Source organism: Pristiophorus japonicus, chromosome 8, assembly GCF_044704955.1.
Source record: "Pristiophorus japonicus isolate sPriJap1 chromosome 8, sPriJap1.hap1, whole genome shotgun sequence".
Lineage (NCBI taxonomy): Eukaryota > Metazoa > Chordata > Chondrichthyes > Pristiophoridae > Pristiophorus > Pristiophorus japonicus.
In genome coordinates, this window is record NC_091984.1 from 61,037,699 (window position 1) to 61,054,898 (window position 17,200).

Below are 17,200 nucleotides of genomic sequence, written 5' to 3' on the forward strand. Positions count from 1 at the left end.
ATGGAGATGTTGACAAGGGTAAAGTTCCTGATGGCGGGGGGGGGGGGTGGGGGGGGGGTGTCAAAGACACCTTTGCTTTGCTTTCCCAATGTCCAGCTGGAGTAAATTATTGCTCAACCAAGACCAAATGTTGGACAAATACTCAAAGCATAGAGATAGCAGAGGGGTGAAGAGAGATAGTTCCGGAGGTGCAGCTGGGTGTCAGTGTACTTGTGTCTGCAGATAATGTTGCCAAGGGATTGCATACAGACGAGGAAGAGGAAAGCGAACTGTGAGTCAATCTTTGGGGGAAACCCAATATGATGATACGGGAGTGGGAAGCGAAGCCATTGGCAGAGATGCTCTGGCTACAATCAGATAAATCAAGAGTGGAACCAAGCTAGGGCAGTACCACAGAGGTGAATGAGGATGGTGTGGTCAACAGTGTCAAAGGCTACAGAGCGGTCGAGAAGGAATAATGCACCAATTATAATAGAGATCGTCATTTGTAACTTTGCTTAGGGCTGCTATGGAAGAGGTGGAAATCTGAGTGGTGGGATTAAAACAGGGAGCTGTGGGAAAGATGGGCATGGATCTGGGAGGAGATACTGGAAGGACTGGAGAAGAAAGAGTGGACATTTGTAAGGAGAAGGATTGGGGACATTCTGAATGTTTTGAAGGAATGGGAGTGGGGACAGTGCCTGAGGTGAGGAAGTTATCTACAATGTCAGCTAGCATATAGGCCAGAAAAGGAAATTAGGTGGTCAGGAGATTAGCAGGAATTTGGTTGAAGGAGTAGGAAGAAAGTCTCATGGATGAGATGAGCTTTGAGATGGCACTGGAGGAGATGTTAAAAAAACTAGACAGATAAGAGTTCAGAGCTAGGATACAGTTAAAACTAGGGGGTGGGTGCATTGGTGGACAAGGGGAAAAGGTGTGGGGGTGGGAAGCAGCATAGGTAGCTGAAAGGATGGCCTCTATGTTAGCAAAAATAAATAAATGAACTCCTTACACATCATTAGAGGGAATGGTGGAGAGTGAGTGAACAGGGATTTAAGGAGGCAGATGATAATGGTCTGAGGTTATCTTTGCGCCCTGGGATGATCCTGGAGAGTGAGCAGTTTTGGCAGCAGGTTGGAGCCTACTAGAGCTTTATCTTCCAATCAGATCTCTAGAACACAAATAATTTGTAACCAATCCACATTATTGGGCCCAAGTTTCCACAAGAAAAAAAACGGGCGCCCCTCCGAGCTGGGCGCCCGTTTCTCGCGCCTAAAAAAATCCTCGGTATTCTCCACCTACTTACAGGTCCTCTGGCCCTCGGCGCAGCCAGCACGAGCTGTGGGGGGGGCGGAGCCAGGTCCCGGCGCTGAAAACAGTGCCGGGACCTCTGCACATGCGCGCTACAGTCGGCACGCAAGTGCAGTAGCTCCAGGCGGCGAATTGTGTGGGAGGGGCCCGAAGCACGCAGCCCCTAGCCCTGGCTGAATGGCCTCACTGGGGTTGTGTGAATAAGGCTCCTCCCACGGCCAGCTCCTGCTCCCCGCCCCCGACAAGACCCAACACCCGCTCCCCCCCGCCAACCAGACCCGACACCCGCTCCCCGCCGACCAGACCCGACCCAACACCTGCCCCCCCGACCAGACCCGACCCCCGCTACCCCCCCCCCCCCCCCCCCAAGACCCACCCCCCGCGACCCTCCCCCCGAGACCCGACCCCCGCTCCCCCCAACTGACCCGACCTCCTGTTCCCCGACCCGCCCCCCCCACTGGACCCGACTCCCAGACTGGATCTGATCTGACCTCTCCCACCCCCCCTCCTCTCTGATATCTCTCTCTCTCTCTCTCTCTCTCTCTCTCTCTCTCTCTCCCCCGAGCGGCTTTCTTCCCCCCCCCATCCCTCCCCCCTCCCGCTCAGCGGCACGAACGACTGCAGAATTCTCCCTGGCTGAAGCACTTTCACACAGGTAGGAAGATGGTTTATTTAATCTTTTCTTGGCTTATAAATGTTTATTCAGGTTGGATTTATTTGTATAATATTTGTAGAAGTTTAAATAAGGATTTATTGCCAAATTTAATGAGTTCCCTTCCCCCCCCTCCCCCCCACCTCGTTCTGGACGCCTAATTTGTAACCTGCTCCTGATTTTCAGTTCTACAAAAATCTTCACTGGCTCCATTCTACTTTAGTTTGGAGTACGTTTTCACTATGGAAACTTTCAAATCAGGCGTCAGTGGCCGGACACGCCCCCTTTTGAAGAAAAAATTCTGTTCTAAACTAGAACTGTTCTACCTGACTAGAACTGCAGAAAAAAAAATGTGGAGAATTGCGATTTCTAAAATAGTCCGTTCTCTACCAGTTGCTCCTAAAAATCAGGCGCGAATCATGTGGAAACTTGGGCCCTATGTGTCTAGATATACTTAATATAAAACTCACATGAAACAAGGATGCCAGTTCTACAGAACCAGAAACATAGCAGTCATATATAAAAAGTCAGTACACCGATCCATTTGAGCATAACTGACTTTTTAAAAAAATATATAAATATAATGCTGGTCTTCAATTTGGCACACAAGATGAGGGACTTGTCACATAACAGATTTATTTATCCTCTAGGAATTTGTGTAATTTATATTCTTCTCCTTCCCCCAAATGTATGTCCTCCTCTCCCGAAGACAGTGACATTTTGCTGGGAAATAATTCCACAGATACTGGCAGCCCTCTGGTACCTCACTTAAAAGCCCATCCTTCACACAGGAGTGAGCAAGAATCCATAGGCTATTCCACTATGGAGAGCATAACAACTGAGCCTGGCCCTGTCCTCACCCAGTATCACACAGACAATGAGACTTTTCACTGGACAGCGAAGAGAGGGATGATTTTTCTCTTTCGAAGCCAAATTGTAGTTTCCCCCCACCATGGAGATCATCTAACCCAGCAGGAACCGAAGGGACCTTCTTGGTCTGTATGGCTCAAGACCAGACTAGATGGGAAACTCTTTCCATCTCCAAGCAGATTTGGGAATGAATCATTTTTTTCTTTTGATTAAAATGAAGAATTCCACACCGAGATAAATGAAACCAAGTTTTCACCTGGTCGCACCTGCTATTAGCATCAGGAATTCCCATGTCAAGTACAATTAGCTACACATGCAGAGCAAAAGCCCCTCAATTGTCTACAGGGGTTGGAATCTGCTGTTAATCACATCCCGACTTAACCACGTTCATTATGACAGTTGGGGTTTGTTTCTGCTGTGGTTAATAACCCTATAACTGGCCTGGACTTTAATATTCTGGATATATTGCTGATGGTGTTCTCAGGGCTGCAGTGTCCATTTAAGAAATGCTGTGTGTTACAGAAAACATAGAAAATAGGTGCAGGAGACGGCCATTCGGCCCATCGAGCCTTTATTCAACGACTCTCAACAGAAATTCAGTTTGCAGTAAAATTATGAACTTTTACTGCAAAAGAAATTCTCCCCAGAATCCATGTGTGTGCATAGGCCAGTTAAATTAGAACTCGTCCAAATACACTTTAGCAATGCCCTACCTGATCGTTCCACGCAGATATGCAGTACAAACTCTCATCTTCTTCAAGTAAATGGATTGTTTGGCTAAGAAAACTAGCAAGAGAATAAAATGGAGTCAGTAAGTGGCTACTTGGCTACCAATACAAGCAAGGATGGGATCTAATCAATGCAACAAATGTAGAGAGTCAGAAATGTAACTAGCAGGAATTTTTTGTTTAATTAAATTTTCTACTGCACATATATGCCACATACTTTGATCAAGTTAAGCTCTGGGATATTAAACAGTCAGATTTTGAAAAAGGGTATTTTGAAGAGAAGCAATTTATAAGTTCAAATGCCCTCAACTATTCGACAATACCCTGTATTAGCAAGTTTAATATAATGACTATAAATAAAGCAATGCTGCACAATGGTTAGTTTAATGGCACTCTTTAGGTGGAAAAAGGAAAGAATCTGCACTTTGTACCCACCTGAAGAAATCCACTGAGATATCCAAGTCCTCCTCCAGTACCACAGCAAACTTTCCATCCTAAATGGTTAACATCCCAGAAATAAACATTTTAATCCTTGTGCAATGGTAAGTTAATTATAATCCAAGATGGCATTTCAAAGTTACATTTTATAATAGTTTAACCAAATGCATTTTGAAAAAGGGTATTTTGAAGAGAAGCAATTTATAAGTTCAAACGCCCTCAACTATTCGACAATACCCTGTATTAGCAAGTTTAATATAATGACTATAAATAAAGCAATGCTGCACAATTGTTAGTATAATAAAAAGTTATAATATTTTTTTTTAATTAGTCAAATCTTGATCAGCATCCAGGACTGAAAGGGACAGTCTGTTTTAGTGCTGTTGATTGAGGGATGAATGTAGGCTAGGACACTGGAAGAATATCTAGAGATCTTTTATGCCCACCTGAGGGAGATGGTACAATTCTTGGTGGACATTATAGGGCACCAGACAGTGGAGATTGAATAGGGGGAGGGTGAGATATGCAGACAGTTCAAAGAAATGCAAGAACAGGGCAATAATACTGGGTGGTAGTAACTATCCCATAATGGACTGGAATTAAGATAATGCATTTGGTCAAAGTAGAGTAATTTTTTTTTAAGAATTTAGCCACGAATACTTCCCAGCCCAACAAAGAACAAAACATTGTTCAATTTAGTTCTGGAAAATAAGTAGGGCAAATAATGGATTAGGGCAGGTGAAATTTTGAAAAAGTGACCAGCACATGGTTAGATTCAGTATAAACAATAGTAAGAGTGTCAAAGAGAAGAACATGGCACTGGAAAATAGCAAACTTCAAGATAGGAAGGGATCTAATACAATCATACCAGCTGGCAGACAAAGAAATGGTTCAGGCATATGGTACATGAAGAAATGGATCAGCATTGATAGAAAGTTATTTGACAAACAGGAAACACAATTAGTGGGGCTGGAAATGGAGTACCCAGGGAGTCCGTATTGGGACCACTTTTCGGTATATACAAGGTGACAGACTTGGGTAGAGGGAACACAATCTCAATTTTCTGATGACAAAAGTAAAGATTTGGCAAACAGTGAGGAAGATTATAAAAGACTTCAGGAAAACAAGAGAGGTTGGCCGAGCAGGCAAATAGGCAGAAGATACAATGTCATGTGGATAGTGTGAGGCAATATGTTTATTTTTAAAAAGAGGAAAACAAGGGGCTCAATTTTCCAGTGTGATTTGCACTGTTTTTTTGGAGAAGGCTGCTTTTTTTGGCCGAAGTTAAAAAAAAACTGTTTCCCCAATCAATTTGCACCAGCCTAACTCAGTTAGTTAGTTATGATTTTTTTAGGCAAGTTTTTTTTTTCCAGCCAAAGGGTGTGAAACCTGCCACCTGTGCCAATTCTGGCCATTTAGATAAGTTCGTCCAGCTGAGAATTATTCCAGTTCTTGTAGGCCAGCGTATGTGGCCTCTGCAGAAAAACCTTCTGGAGAGTTAAAGAAATCGGCGCAGGTAAGTGTAGCAGATGCCCAGACAGCAGCAGCCGGAAAGGTAAGAGAGAGAGGGACAAGTGGGGAGGAGGAAAGAGAGGTGGGGGGAGAGGGGGCAGAGGGGAAGCCTTTCGAGTGTAGTTAGGTGTGGAGACCGGGAGGGAGGAGGCCATTCGGCCTGGGATAGGGGCGGGTGAGTGGACTGGGAGGCCACTCGGTCAGGGCTAGGGGCGGGAGAGTGGACTGGCAAGGCATTCATGGCCAGGGTCGGGCGGGGAAACGAACCGGCAAGCCCTTCGGCTTGGGCTAGGGACCAACAAGGCAGTCGGGGCTGGGGGAGAAAGAGCTGGAGCTGGACCGGCAAGAGGCTCAGGGTGGGCTAGGCAAGCAGACCGGCAAGCCCTTCAGCCAGGGCTAGGGGCGGGACAGGCTTTAAAAATTGGAGGTAAGTTGCTGCAATATATTTTAATGTGTTTTTAAGTTGATACAATATGTTTTAATGTGTTGAGAACTGGCTGTATGTTTCACTTTGCAGCCTCAGCTCGCATTGTGTACCTGGTTACGTGGCAACCCGCCCTTTTTGGCGCAGATCAAGGCTCCACCCCCAAAACTAAAGGGCAGGTCAGGCCACGCCAAAATGAAGAAATCCAACGGGGAAACTTACAACATTTTTTTTGCCGTACTTGGGCCCCAAACAAACGGGCGTAACTCTTCAAGCACACCAAAAAAAAGCTGTGGGGAAAATTGAGCCCAAGGAATGGCAGTATACATTTGATGGGAAAACACTAAAGGCTTTGGATGAGCAGAGACACCTGAAGGCTCAAATTCACAATTCGCTGAAAGTGCTAGTCCAGGTAGTTAAAGCTATTAAAAAGGCTAAAGTCATTTGGGGTTTTATAAATAAGGGCACAGATTACATAAGAACGAATTATAAATTTGTAATAAACATTGGCTATGCCACAGTTAGAGGATGGTGTACAGATCTTGGCCACCATTATAGAAAGGGCATTAAAGCATAGTGTGTGTACAGCACAAATTCACCAGATGAAAAACTTTAGTTATGAGGAGAGTCTGACAATGGACTATTTCCAGTGGGGCACACAAGGCCAAGAGGAGATATAGTTTTTAGAATTATGGAGTATTTTGATAGATGGAATAGAAAAAGACAGGCTTGGAATTCAGTGATGAGAAGTCATCAAATGAAAACTGCGAAGAGTGAGGAGAGGGGCCAGTAGATTCTTTTTAATGCAGTAACTTGTTAGAGCATGGTATGCTTTACCACAGGGTGTAGTTACGGCAGAGACCATTTCATCTTTACAAGGAAAATTGAATAAATACTTAAAGCAGAGAAAGATACCGAGCTGAACAGAGCAGTGTGATTACTTTTGGGTTGCTCTAGAAAAAAGAGTTGGCATAGACACAGTGGAACAAATGGCCTCCTTCTGTGATATACGTTTCTAAACTCAGCCTTTGTTCCATATATGTCAGACCAGTCAAACATTTATAATTCGAAAAGGTGAAAACAGATTGCACAAATCACCAAAATGAAATTTTCCTATGAAACATTATTGAAAGAGAAACAAAGCAGTTTTCATTTTAAAAGTCTCAAATTCAGAAGTCTTCCACTGCTTACCGGATGTAAATTGAATGTAGCAGTCAAACTGGCTTTGTAGTGCTGTGTATATGAAGGGGGGAAAAATTACAAGAAATGCGATTGTGAAGCAAGTTCAATATGCATTTAGACCAATAGCACTTTCTCAATCACTACATCTGCGCCAACTCATCATCAACATCATCATAGGCAGTCCCTCAGAATCGAGGAAGACTTGCTTCCACTCCTGAAGTAAGTTCTTTGGTGGCTGAACAGTCCAATACGAAGTTGGGGTTGTCCATGAGGGTCCTGATGTTCCAGGTCCCGAACCTCATGTTAACAGAGTGGAAGATGCCTGTGCGTGAGTTCTTTTAACGTGGGGTGGTCGTTGCACACCGGCTACCACACAGGCTTCGGTGAGCGAGGTCTTGATTCAGTGGCAAGGGGGTCCAAGACGACTGAAGACCAGGCACTGCTATATGGGCCTAGTTGCCTACGGCGTGATGTTGGCCCTAGGCTCGGTGCTGGGTAGTGCCCTTGGCCAACTAGAGCATTAGGGAAACCCTGCCTGAACATCGATGTAAAGTCAAACAAAACTATGTCTGATTCAGGGTTCCCCGTCATTTTACCACAGTGGCCACTTCAACCGTTGTAAATTATTCTAACCCACATATAGTTTAAAACTGAAACCTCTTTTGTTCAAACACCCCATATGGAGGCTCAACGCTAACACATACTAGTTTCTGTAATGTAACTTCTATGTAATTATTTTCAAATACTCATCAAGAAACATTATCGTTGAGAAAAAGAATTCTAGCTGCATTTTGCCAGCAAAGGATGAAAGTGGCAAAAACCCAGGAAGTAACGCGTTTACAGAAACTTGAAGCTTGATACCTGAGAGACTCGAGCATTCTTAATACTAATGGGCGTGTGCTGAACACCTTTCAGGCCAAAGAGCTCCACCACATCCATTGGCTCCTGATGAAGAAAAACAGTACCTTAAAGAACCTTGGACTTGTATATACACATGGCAATTCATTTAAAAACATACATTTTCTTCTCTAAAAGATAGGCTTGAGTATTGTGCATCACAACTCATCCCATTTTAAATACCAAAATAAATTCCAGAAACACAAACAATGTTTTTTGGGGCACTGTAGGCTGAACATCGAGCGAAGCAGGTCTGGCTTAGAGGAGATACTATGCCTGATGGCGAGAGGGGAATTAACAAACATAGCTACAGCTGAAGCATCCTGGGTTATTCACCCTTCCATAGGGTGGGCACCATAGGACACTAATGTGACAAACCAGATGACGTTTAGTTTTTATTTACATTTGCATTAACAGTTTGGTTAGTTCATTACCTCCTTGCAGTGACTTCTATTAGTTAATTTAGCTCAGTCAAGAGAAAATAACAAAATTCACGGGTGTTGTTTCATTTTCTTTTTGAAAAAAGAAAATTTGATTTTTGCAAAGAAGTTTATTACAGGTAGTAATAAACAGCACCAGTAACTTCTCACCTCATAGTAACCATCTATGAAGACAATGATCATCTCTGGGTTCACACCCTGTGCTGACAGTAATGAGCGCAACATTCTGCAGGAAAAAAAAAAGTTACATTCAAGACCAGTTATTCATGCTCGACATCTCCCCAACAGGTGACTAAATATACTCTTGTACCATTTGCTTTTAGACCCATTGAAATTTATAGCTGCACAGCCGTGTAGGCCCAGCATTTTGCTGAAAGAATCCAAAACCAGTCCCACTGCCCAGTTCTGTGCTCATAGTCCTGTATCTTCCTTTGCTTCTAACACTGATTGAGTTTTCCCTCAAGATGCAATGGTCTCTGCCTCAACTCCCCATGGCAAAGCCTTCCAAGCTGCAACAATTCTGCATGAAGAAATTTCTCCTAGCCCCTCTCAGTGGCAATTTTAAACTGATGACTTCTCATCACTGACTCCCATGTGGAGGAAATAGACTTTCCCAATTCACCCCATTAAAACCTTCATAATTATAAAATCTCTTACTAAATCTCCTCTTCACATTCTCTGCTTCAGGTGTAAATAATCCCAGACCATTTATTTGGATGGTCTTTTTGATGAGTAGAAACAGATCTTTATCCTCTTCCGAGAATTGTAGAAAAGCAGTTCATTGAACATCACCTATAGCAGTTTTTGTTCAGGTAGCCATGGAGAGGGATTGTGCCAGTGCCAGTGCCAGCTAACACACTTGGGGCCCAAGTTTCGAGCCGCGCCTAGAACGGCGCAGTCCCGACCTGGACGCCCGTTTTTCGCGCCACAAAGCGTGCCTAAAAAAACCCTCCAGATTCTCCAGCTCCCTGCAGGTCCTCTGGCCCTCGGCGCAGCGCAGCAGGAGCTGTAGGGGGCGGAGCCAGGTCCCTGCGCTGAAAACAGTGCCGGGACCTCTGCACATGCGCGCTACAGTGGGCACGCATGTTCAGTAGCTCCAGGCGCCTGAAACTGTGTGGGAGGGGCCGAAGCACGCAGCCCCTAGCCCTGGCCGATTGGCCTCATTGGGGCTGCGTGAATAAGGCTCCTCCCACGGCCAGCTCCTGCTTCCTCCCAACCCGACTCGACTCCTGCTTCCCCCCTCCGGACCGGACCCGACACCGACCCGACTCCCGCTTCCCCCCCACCCCCGCCTCCGGACCGGACCCGACACCGACCCCGACCCGACTCCCGCTCCCCCCCGGACTGGATCCGACCTGACCTCCCTCCCCCCGACCTGACCTCCCTCTCCCTCCCTCCCTCCGATCCGAACCGAACCGACCTCCCTCCCACCACCCCCCCGGCCCGACCCAACGCCACCTACCTGTAAATCTGGTGCTGGGGACGGGCCCTGCCCGAAGTCTCGGGCCCGGCCCGTTCAGCCTCCCTCCCCCTTCTTCTTTCCCCCCCACCCCAATCTCTTTCCCCCCCTCCCCCACAATCTCCTTCCCCCCCCCATCTGCTTTCTCCCCCTTCTCCCCTTTATCCCCTTCTCCCCCCTCCCCATCCCTTCCCCTTCTCCCCCATCCCTCCCTCTGCTCCCCCCTCTCTCCCTCTGCCCCCCTCCTCTCGCTGTCAGAAACACAGACACTGACAGACAGAGAATGAGAGACACACACAGACAGAGACACACTGGGGGGGGGGGGGGGGGGGGGGCATCCCAGCACGCTGTTGGAGGGCTCCCGGTGCTGCAGTCGGTAAGTAGAAAATGTTTTATTTATTGATTTAAAAAAATATATTTCTTATTAATTTTTTTTGATTGATTTTTTGGTTGATTTATTGATGTATTTATCATTTATTATTGATGATGGCTCTTTATTTGTAAAACTGAAGTGTTTAATGTTTGTAAACTTCCCTTTAAACCCCCCCCCCATTCCCTACGCCTGATTTGTAACCTACGCCTGATTTTCCAAAGTGTAGACAAGATTTTTTCGAGCGTACAAAAATCTTCACTTACTCCATTCTAAGTTAGTTTGGAGTAATTTTTCACTGACGAAACTTTGAAAACAGGCGCAAGTGGCCAGACACGCCCCCTTTTGAAAGAAAAAATTCTGTTCCAAAGTGAAACTGTTCTAACTGACTAGAACTGGAGCAAACTAAATGACGAGAATTCCGATTTCTAAGATACTCCGTTCTACACCAGTTGCTCCTAAAAATCAGGAGCAAATCATGTGGAAACTTGGGGCCTTGAAGTAGGCACCTTAGGATTGTAATTGTATCAATGTGACACACCAGATGATGATTTTGCTTTTAATTGTTTTTGCACATAACAGTTTGGGTGGACCATTTGTTGTATTAGTAGTGACCCTCTAAGGGATCACTTGCAGAGACTTCTACTGGTTCAATTCAAAATAGTCTTATACCAGTCCTCCTTAAAGCAGCTTTAGACCTTCCCAGTCATTCTGGAGTCTCCCACAGACTCAATTTTTTTTGCTTCTTAATCAGATCCCACTTTATTACTGTACACCCATTTTAAAAGCAGAACTAGTTGGTTACATTTCACAACTTGTCTTCACTGTGTTAATGGGCTCAAGTTTCGGCCTGATGCTCCTATTTTTTTGGAGCAACTAGTTTAGAATGGAGCATCTTAGAAATTGCAATTCTCGGCATTTAGTTTGCTCCAGTTCTAGTGAGTTAAAATAGTTTCATGTTAGAACAGATTTTTTTCCAAAAGGGGGCGTGTCCAGCCGCTTACGCCTGTTTTGCAAGTTTAGGCAGCGAAAACTTGCTCCATTCTAAGTTAGTTTGGAGTAAGTGTAGATTTTTGTACGCTCAGAAAAACCTTGCCTACACTTAGAAATCAGGTGTAGGGATCGAGAGATTGGGTGGGGGTGGGGGGGAAGGGGCGTTTACAAACATTAAACACTACTTTTACAAATAAAGTCATCATCAATAATAAATGATAAATAAATCAATAAATCAACCAATAAATCAATCAAAAAAAATTTAAAAAATAATTTAAAAATCACAATAAATAAATAAATATTTCTACTCACGGACTACAGCACTGGGGAGGAGGGGAGGGGCAGAGAGTGGGGGGGGGGGCGGAGAGTGGGGGGGGCGGTGAGGGGGGGGCGCGAAGAGGGGGGGTAGGCCAGGTGGGCAGGCCCCGCCAACGACAACGAAGCCGGGCCCCGCCGAGGACGTTGGGCAGGGCCCACACGCAGAAGACACCAGCCACCACCGACGGCTCTTCGGGCAGGGCCTGCCCCCAGAGAGGCGCCGGGATGGCGGGTCCCAACGACTAGGTAAGCGGTCTTCGGCCACTCGGCCAGGGATAGGGGCAACGTCCCTTCGGCCTGGGATAGGGTCGGCGCTCGGAGACAGGACGCGCTGGGAGCTGCTGCGCACGTGCGCTGCTGCCGGCACTGTTTTTGGCGCAGGGCTGTAGCTCCGCCCCCAGCAGCTCCTGCTGCGCACCGCCGAGCTAGAAATGGGCCTACAGCTATCGGAGAATTGCGAGGTAATTAATTGGCGCAATTTTTATTCTACAAATTTGGCGGGCCTCTCCAATGTGCGCCGTTCTAGTGGGAGTCCGAAACTTGAGCCCCTAGTAACTATGCCAACTAATCTTGCAATATTGTCTGGTGTTATATTGCACCCACAGTAAGGGCCCAAGTTTCCACACGCGCCTAGAACGGCGCAGTCCCGACCTGGACGGCAGTTTTTCGCGCCACAAAGTGCGCCTAAAAAAATCCTCCGTATTCTCCACTGCCCTGGAGGTCCTCTGGCCCTCGGCGCAGCGCAGCAGGCGCTGTAGGGGGCGGAGCCAGGTCCCTGCGCTGAAAACAGTGCCAGGACCTCTGCACATGCGCGCTACAGTGGGCACGCAAGTGCAGTAGCTCCAGGCGCCGAACTGTGTGGGAGGGGCCTGAAGCACGCAGCCAAGGCTGAATGGCCTCACTGGGGCTGCGTGAATAAGGCTCCTCCCACGGCCAGCTCCTGCTCCCCCCCCAACCAGACCCGACACCCGCTCCCCGCTGCCTCCGGACCAGACCCGACACCCGCTCCCCGCCTCCAGACCAGACCTGACACCCGCTCCCCGCCCCCCCCGCCTCCGGACCAGACCCGACACCCGTTCCCCCCCGCCACCCTGACTGACCCGACCCGCGCTCCTGTTCCCACTCCCCGCCCCCCCAACTGACCCAACCCGACCCGCGCTCCTGTTCCCGCTCCCCGCCTACCCGACTGGACCCGACCCGCGCTCCTGTTCCCGGCCCCCCCGATTGGACCCGACCCGCGCTCCCGCCCCCCGACCCGACCCGACTCCCACTCCCGGACTGGATCCGACCTGACCTCCCCCACTCCCTCCCTCTCCCCTCCCTCTCCCCCACCTCTCTCTCTCTCTCTCTCTCTCTCTCTCTCTCCCTGCCCGCGCCCCCCCCCCCCCCCCCCACCAATCCGAACCGAACCTCCCCAACCCGACCCAACGCCACCTACCTGTAAATCTGGTGCTGGGGAGGGGCCCTGCCCGAAGTCTCGGGCCGGCCCGTTCAGCCTTCGGTCCCAAAAGGCCTGCCTGAACCACTTTCACACAGGTAGGAAGATGGTTTATTTAATCTTTTCTTTGCTTATAAATGTTTATTCAGGTTGGATTTATTTGTATAATATTTGTATAAAGTATAAATAAGGATTTATTATAGAATTTAATGACTTCCCTTCCCCCCCTCCCCACCTCGTTCTGGACACCTAATTTGTAACCTGTGCCTGATTTTTTAATGTGTAGAACAGGTTTTTTCAGTTCTACAAAAATCTTCACTTGCTCCATTCTACTTTAGTTTGGAGTACGTTTTCACTGTGGAAACTTTCAAATCAGGCGTCAGTGGCCGGACATGCCCCCTTTTGAAGAAAAAATTCTGTTCCAAAGTAGAACTGTTCTACCTGACTAGAACTGCAGAAAAAAAAATGTGGAGAATTGCGATTTCTAAGATAGTCCGTTCTCCACCAGTTGCTCCTAAAAATCAGGCGCAAATCATGTGGAAACTTGGGCCCCAAATGTCTAGTTAGGAAACCATTTAGGTAAAGATCCAATTTTATATTTATTGCAGCATAAAAAAACAAATTAAATTGGAATCAATAATTTTTGTCTCCCTGGAGAAGTGGTTTTATTTTGCAAATAACATTACTTGCTAGCTTTGAGCTCAAATAAATTATAGAATTGCACAGCCCAAAGCTATATACCCAGTAAGCACACAAAAAGGAATAACTCATGTTACTGGATGTACAGCCAAAATTAAACTTAATCGGTACAATCTATGCTGAATCCAAATCTCACCTGTAAAGGTAGTTAGGCCTGTTACCAGCTATCACCGACACCGGAACATCATAAACTTTGTTATCTTTTAACTGTGAAAATAAAGCACAATGCTCAATTTTACTCTGGTTACCGAGGTTCCCAATGCAATTGTAAATAAATTAGAACTTAAATTTCACCAGATGATAATCTGCATCAGTTCTGATATTTTGGCTTGCATTTAAATATAAATTCCCCAATTGCATCTCCCATTCCTCTTGTTGGATCTGAATAAAATCACTAAGACTAATTAAATGGTGGTGCAGGCTTGAAGGGCCTACTCCTGCACCTATTTTCTATGTTTCTATGTAACACAACTCTGCCAGATGGTTTACATGTCACACAGCAAACGAGAGCAAACATTAAATATATTCAATGACCCAGCCTCCACAGCTCTCTGGGGCAGAGAATTCCATAGATTTACAACCCTCTTTTTTTAAATGGGTGGCCCCTTATTCTGAGACTATGTGTCCTAGTTTTAGTTTCCCCTATGAATGGAAATATCCTCTTTGCATCCACCTTGTCGAGTCCCCTCATTATCTTATATGTTTCGAGAAGATCACCTCTCATTCTTCTGAACTCCAATGAGTACAGACCCAACCTACTCAACCTATCTTCATAAGTCAACCTCCTCATCTCCGGAATCAACTTAGTGAACCTTTTCTGAACAGTCTCCAATGCAAGTATATCCTTCCTTAAATACGGTGACCAAAACTGTACACAGTACTCCAGGTGTGGTCTCACCAATACCCTGTACAATTGTAGCAGGACTTCTCGGCTTTTATACTCTATCCCCTTGCAATAAATGGCAACATTCCATTTGCCTTCCTGATTACTTGCTGTACCTGCATACTAACTTTTTGTGTTTCATGCACAAGGATCCCCAGGTCTCTCTGTACTGCAGCACTTTGCAATTTTTCTCCATTTAAATTATAATTTGCTTTTCTAATTTTTCTGCCAAAGTGGATAACCTCACATTTTACAACATTATACTCCATCTGCCAACTTTTTGCCCACTCACTTAACCTGTCCATATCCCTTTGCAGATTTTTTGTGTCCTCCTCACAATTTGCTTTCCCACCCATCTTTGTATCATCAGCAAACTTGGCTACATTACACTCAGTCTCTACATCCAAGTCATTAATATAGATTGTAAATAGTTGAGGACCCAGCACTGATCCCTGTGGCATCCCACTAGTCACTGTTTGCCAACTGGAAAATGACTCATTTATCCCGACTTTCTGTTTTCTGCTGGTTAGCCAATCCTCTATCCATGCTTATATATTACCTCCCAACCCCGTGAACTTTTATCTTGTGCAGTAACCTTTCATGTAGCACCTGACCGAATTGCTTCTGGAAATCTAAATACACCACATCCACTGGTTCCTCCTTATCCACCCTGCTCATTACAACCTCAAAAAAATGGCAGCGAATTTTTCAAACATGATTTCCCTTTCATAAACATATGCAGACTCTGCTTAATTGAATTATGCTTTTCCAAATGTCCCGCTACTGCTTCCTTAATAATGGACTCCAGCATTTTCCCAACGACAAATGTTAGGCTAACTGGTCTATAGTTTCCTGCTTTTTGCCTGCCTTTTTTAAAATAGGGGTGTTACATTTGCTGTTTTCCAATCCGTTGGGACCGCCCCAGAATCCAGGGAATTTTGGTAGATTACAACCAATGTATCCACTACCTCTGCAACCACTTCTTTTAAGACCCTGGAATGTAAGGCATCAGGTCCAGGGGACTTGGCCGCCTTTAGTTCCATTATTTTACTGAGTACTACTTCATTAGTGATAGTGATAGTGATTGTTTTAAGTTCCTCCCTCCCTATAGCCCCTTGATTATCTACTATTGGGATGTTTTTAGTATCTTCTACCGTGAAGACCGATTAAACGTCTCTGCCATTTCCCTGTTCCCCATTATTAATTCCCTAGTCTCATCCTCTAGGGGACCAACATTTACTTTAGCCACTCTTTTCCTTTTTATGTACCTGTAGAAACTCTTACTATCTTTTTTTATATTGCGTGCTAGTTTACTTTCATACTCTATCTTCCCTCTCTAGGAATCGTGCTTGCTGCTAGATTACTGCAAGGTGGGCAACGTTCATCGAGCTGGTATGAAGATAAGCAGCTTGCAAAAGGAGTGGAAATGTTTCCAAAACTATGATTAAATCAACTGTAACACCAGAGTGTGGGAGGACACAGGGTCATGCTCACAATTCTCCACAGGGCTCCCAATTGGAGTTGTGCCATTCTAGAGATACTTCCTTGAAATAAAAGGGAAGTAAGGGAAGGGAAGGGTGACGGGGAGAAGAGAAAGGAGACAGCTTGAAAGACGCAATTGCTCCAAGTCAGTTTGATGTGCCACCTGTCTATAGCAACAACTCATGAATATTTTTCTATTTCTGTTCTCAGCTAGATCTCTCTTTTTATTCAAACTCACCTATGGACACCTGCCACACCAGACAGAGACGATCAGATGACACACGTTGTGGGGAATGTCCCGGAGCACTGAATGGAAGCATCTGCTAGGTTGACCACATGTTCTCCGGGGCTGATCAAGTCAAGATTGCTCAATATGATGAGATTTATTCAGTGAACAATCTGATCAATCCCACATTAGCCAGGTGCGGCAGCACTGTCATCTTACCAAGTTTATTGCAACCATAGCAGGCACAATTGATTGACTGAATACATTGAAAGCAATGGGCGATAAAGTAGTTCAAGGGGGGGAAAAAAAAAACTTACAGCTTCAGGGTTAAATTCGATAGGTGCTGGATCCTTACAGCTGCAGATGCTCCCATATCCTTCCACTTTGCTGCAGAAAGTTTTCCTCCTCCGATTGGCATCTGTGTCTGCCCAGTGACACTCAGCATCTTCAAAAGAAATGCACACAAACCTTCAGATATACATTGATTTTCTGTGGTTTCCCTCACCAAAAGTATTGGTTCGGAATAGAAACATAGAAAATAGGTGCAGGAGCAGGCCATTCAGCCCTTCTAGCCTGCACCGCCATTCAATGAGTTCATGGCTGAACATGAAACTTCAGTACCCCCTTCCTGCTTTCTCGCCATACCCCTTGATCCCCCGAGTAGTAAGGACTTCATCTAACTCCCTTTTGAATATATTTAGTGAATTGGCCCCAACCACTTTCTGTGGTAGAGAATTCCACAGGTTCACCACTCTCTGGGTGAAGAAGTTTCTCCTCATCTCGGTCCTAAATGGCTTACCCCTTATCCTTAGACTGTGACCCCTGGTTCTGGACTTCCCCAACATTGGGAACATTCTTCCTGCATCTAACCTGTCTAAACCCGTCAGAATCTTAAACGT

At 45.9% G+C, this 17,200-nt stretch overlaps 1 protein-coding gene across 5 annotated transcripts in view; it reads right to left on the reverse strand.

Annotated features, from left to right (window-relative positions):
* The window catches only part of pomgnt1 (protein O-linked mannose N-acetylglucosaminyltransferase 1 (beta 1,2-)), a 104,581-nt gene that overhangs the window by 19,628 nt on the left and 67,753 nt on the right, over window positions 1-17,200 (reverse strand). For all 5 annotated transcript variants that reach the window (XM_070886845.1, XM_070886841.1, XM_070886844.1 and 2 more), the window contains 7 exons: window positions 16,619-16,746; window positions 13,847-13,917; window positions 8,584-8,659; window positions 7,958-8,041; window positions 7,106-7,147; window positions 3,976-4,034; window positions 3,526-3,598 (listed from right to left, as the gene is read on the reverse strand). In XM_070886845.1, the coding sequence (XP_070742946.1) occupies window positions 3,526-3,598; window positions 3,976-4,034; window positions 7,106-7,147; window positions 7,958-8,041; window positions 8,584-8,659; window positions 13,847-13,917; window positions 16,619-16,746 (533 nt within the window). The remainder of the gene's footprint in view (window positions 1-3,525; window positions 3,599-3,975; window positions 4,035-7,105; window positions 7,148-7,957; window positions 8,042-8,583; window positions 8,660-13,846; window positions 13,918-16,618; window positions 16,747-17,200) is intronic.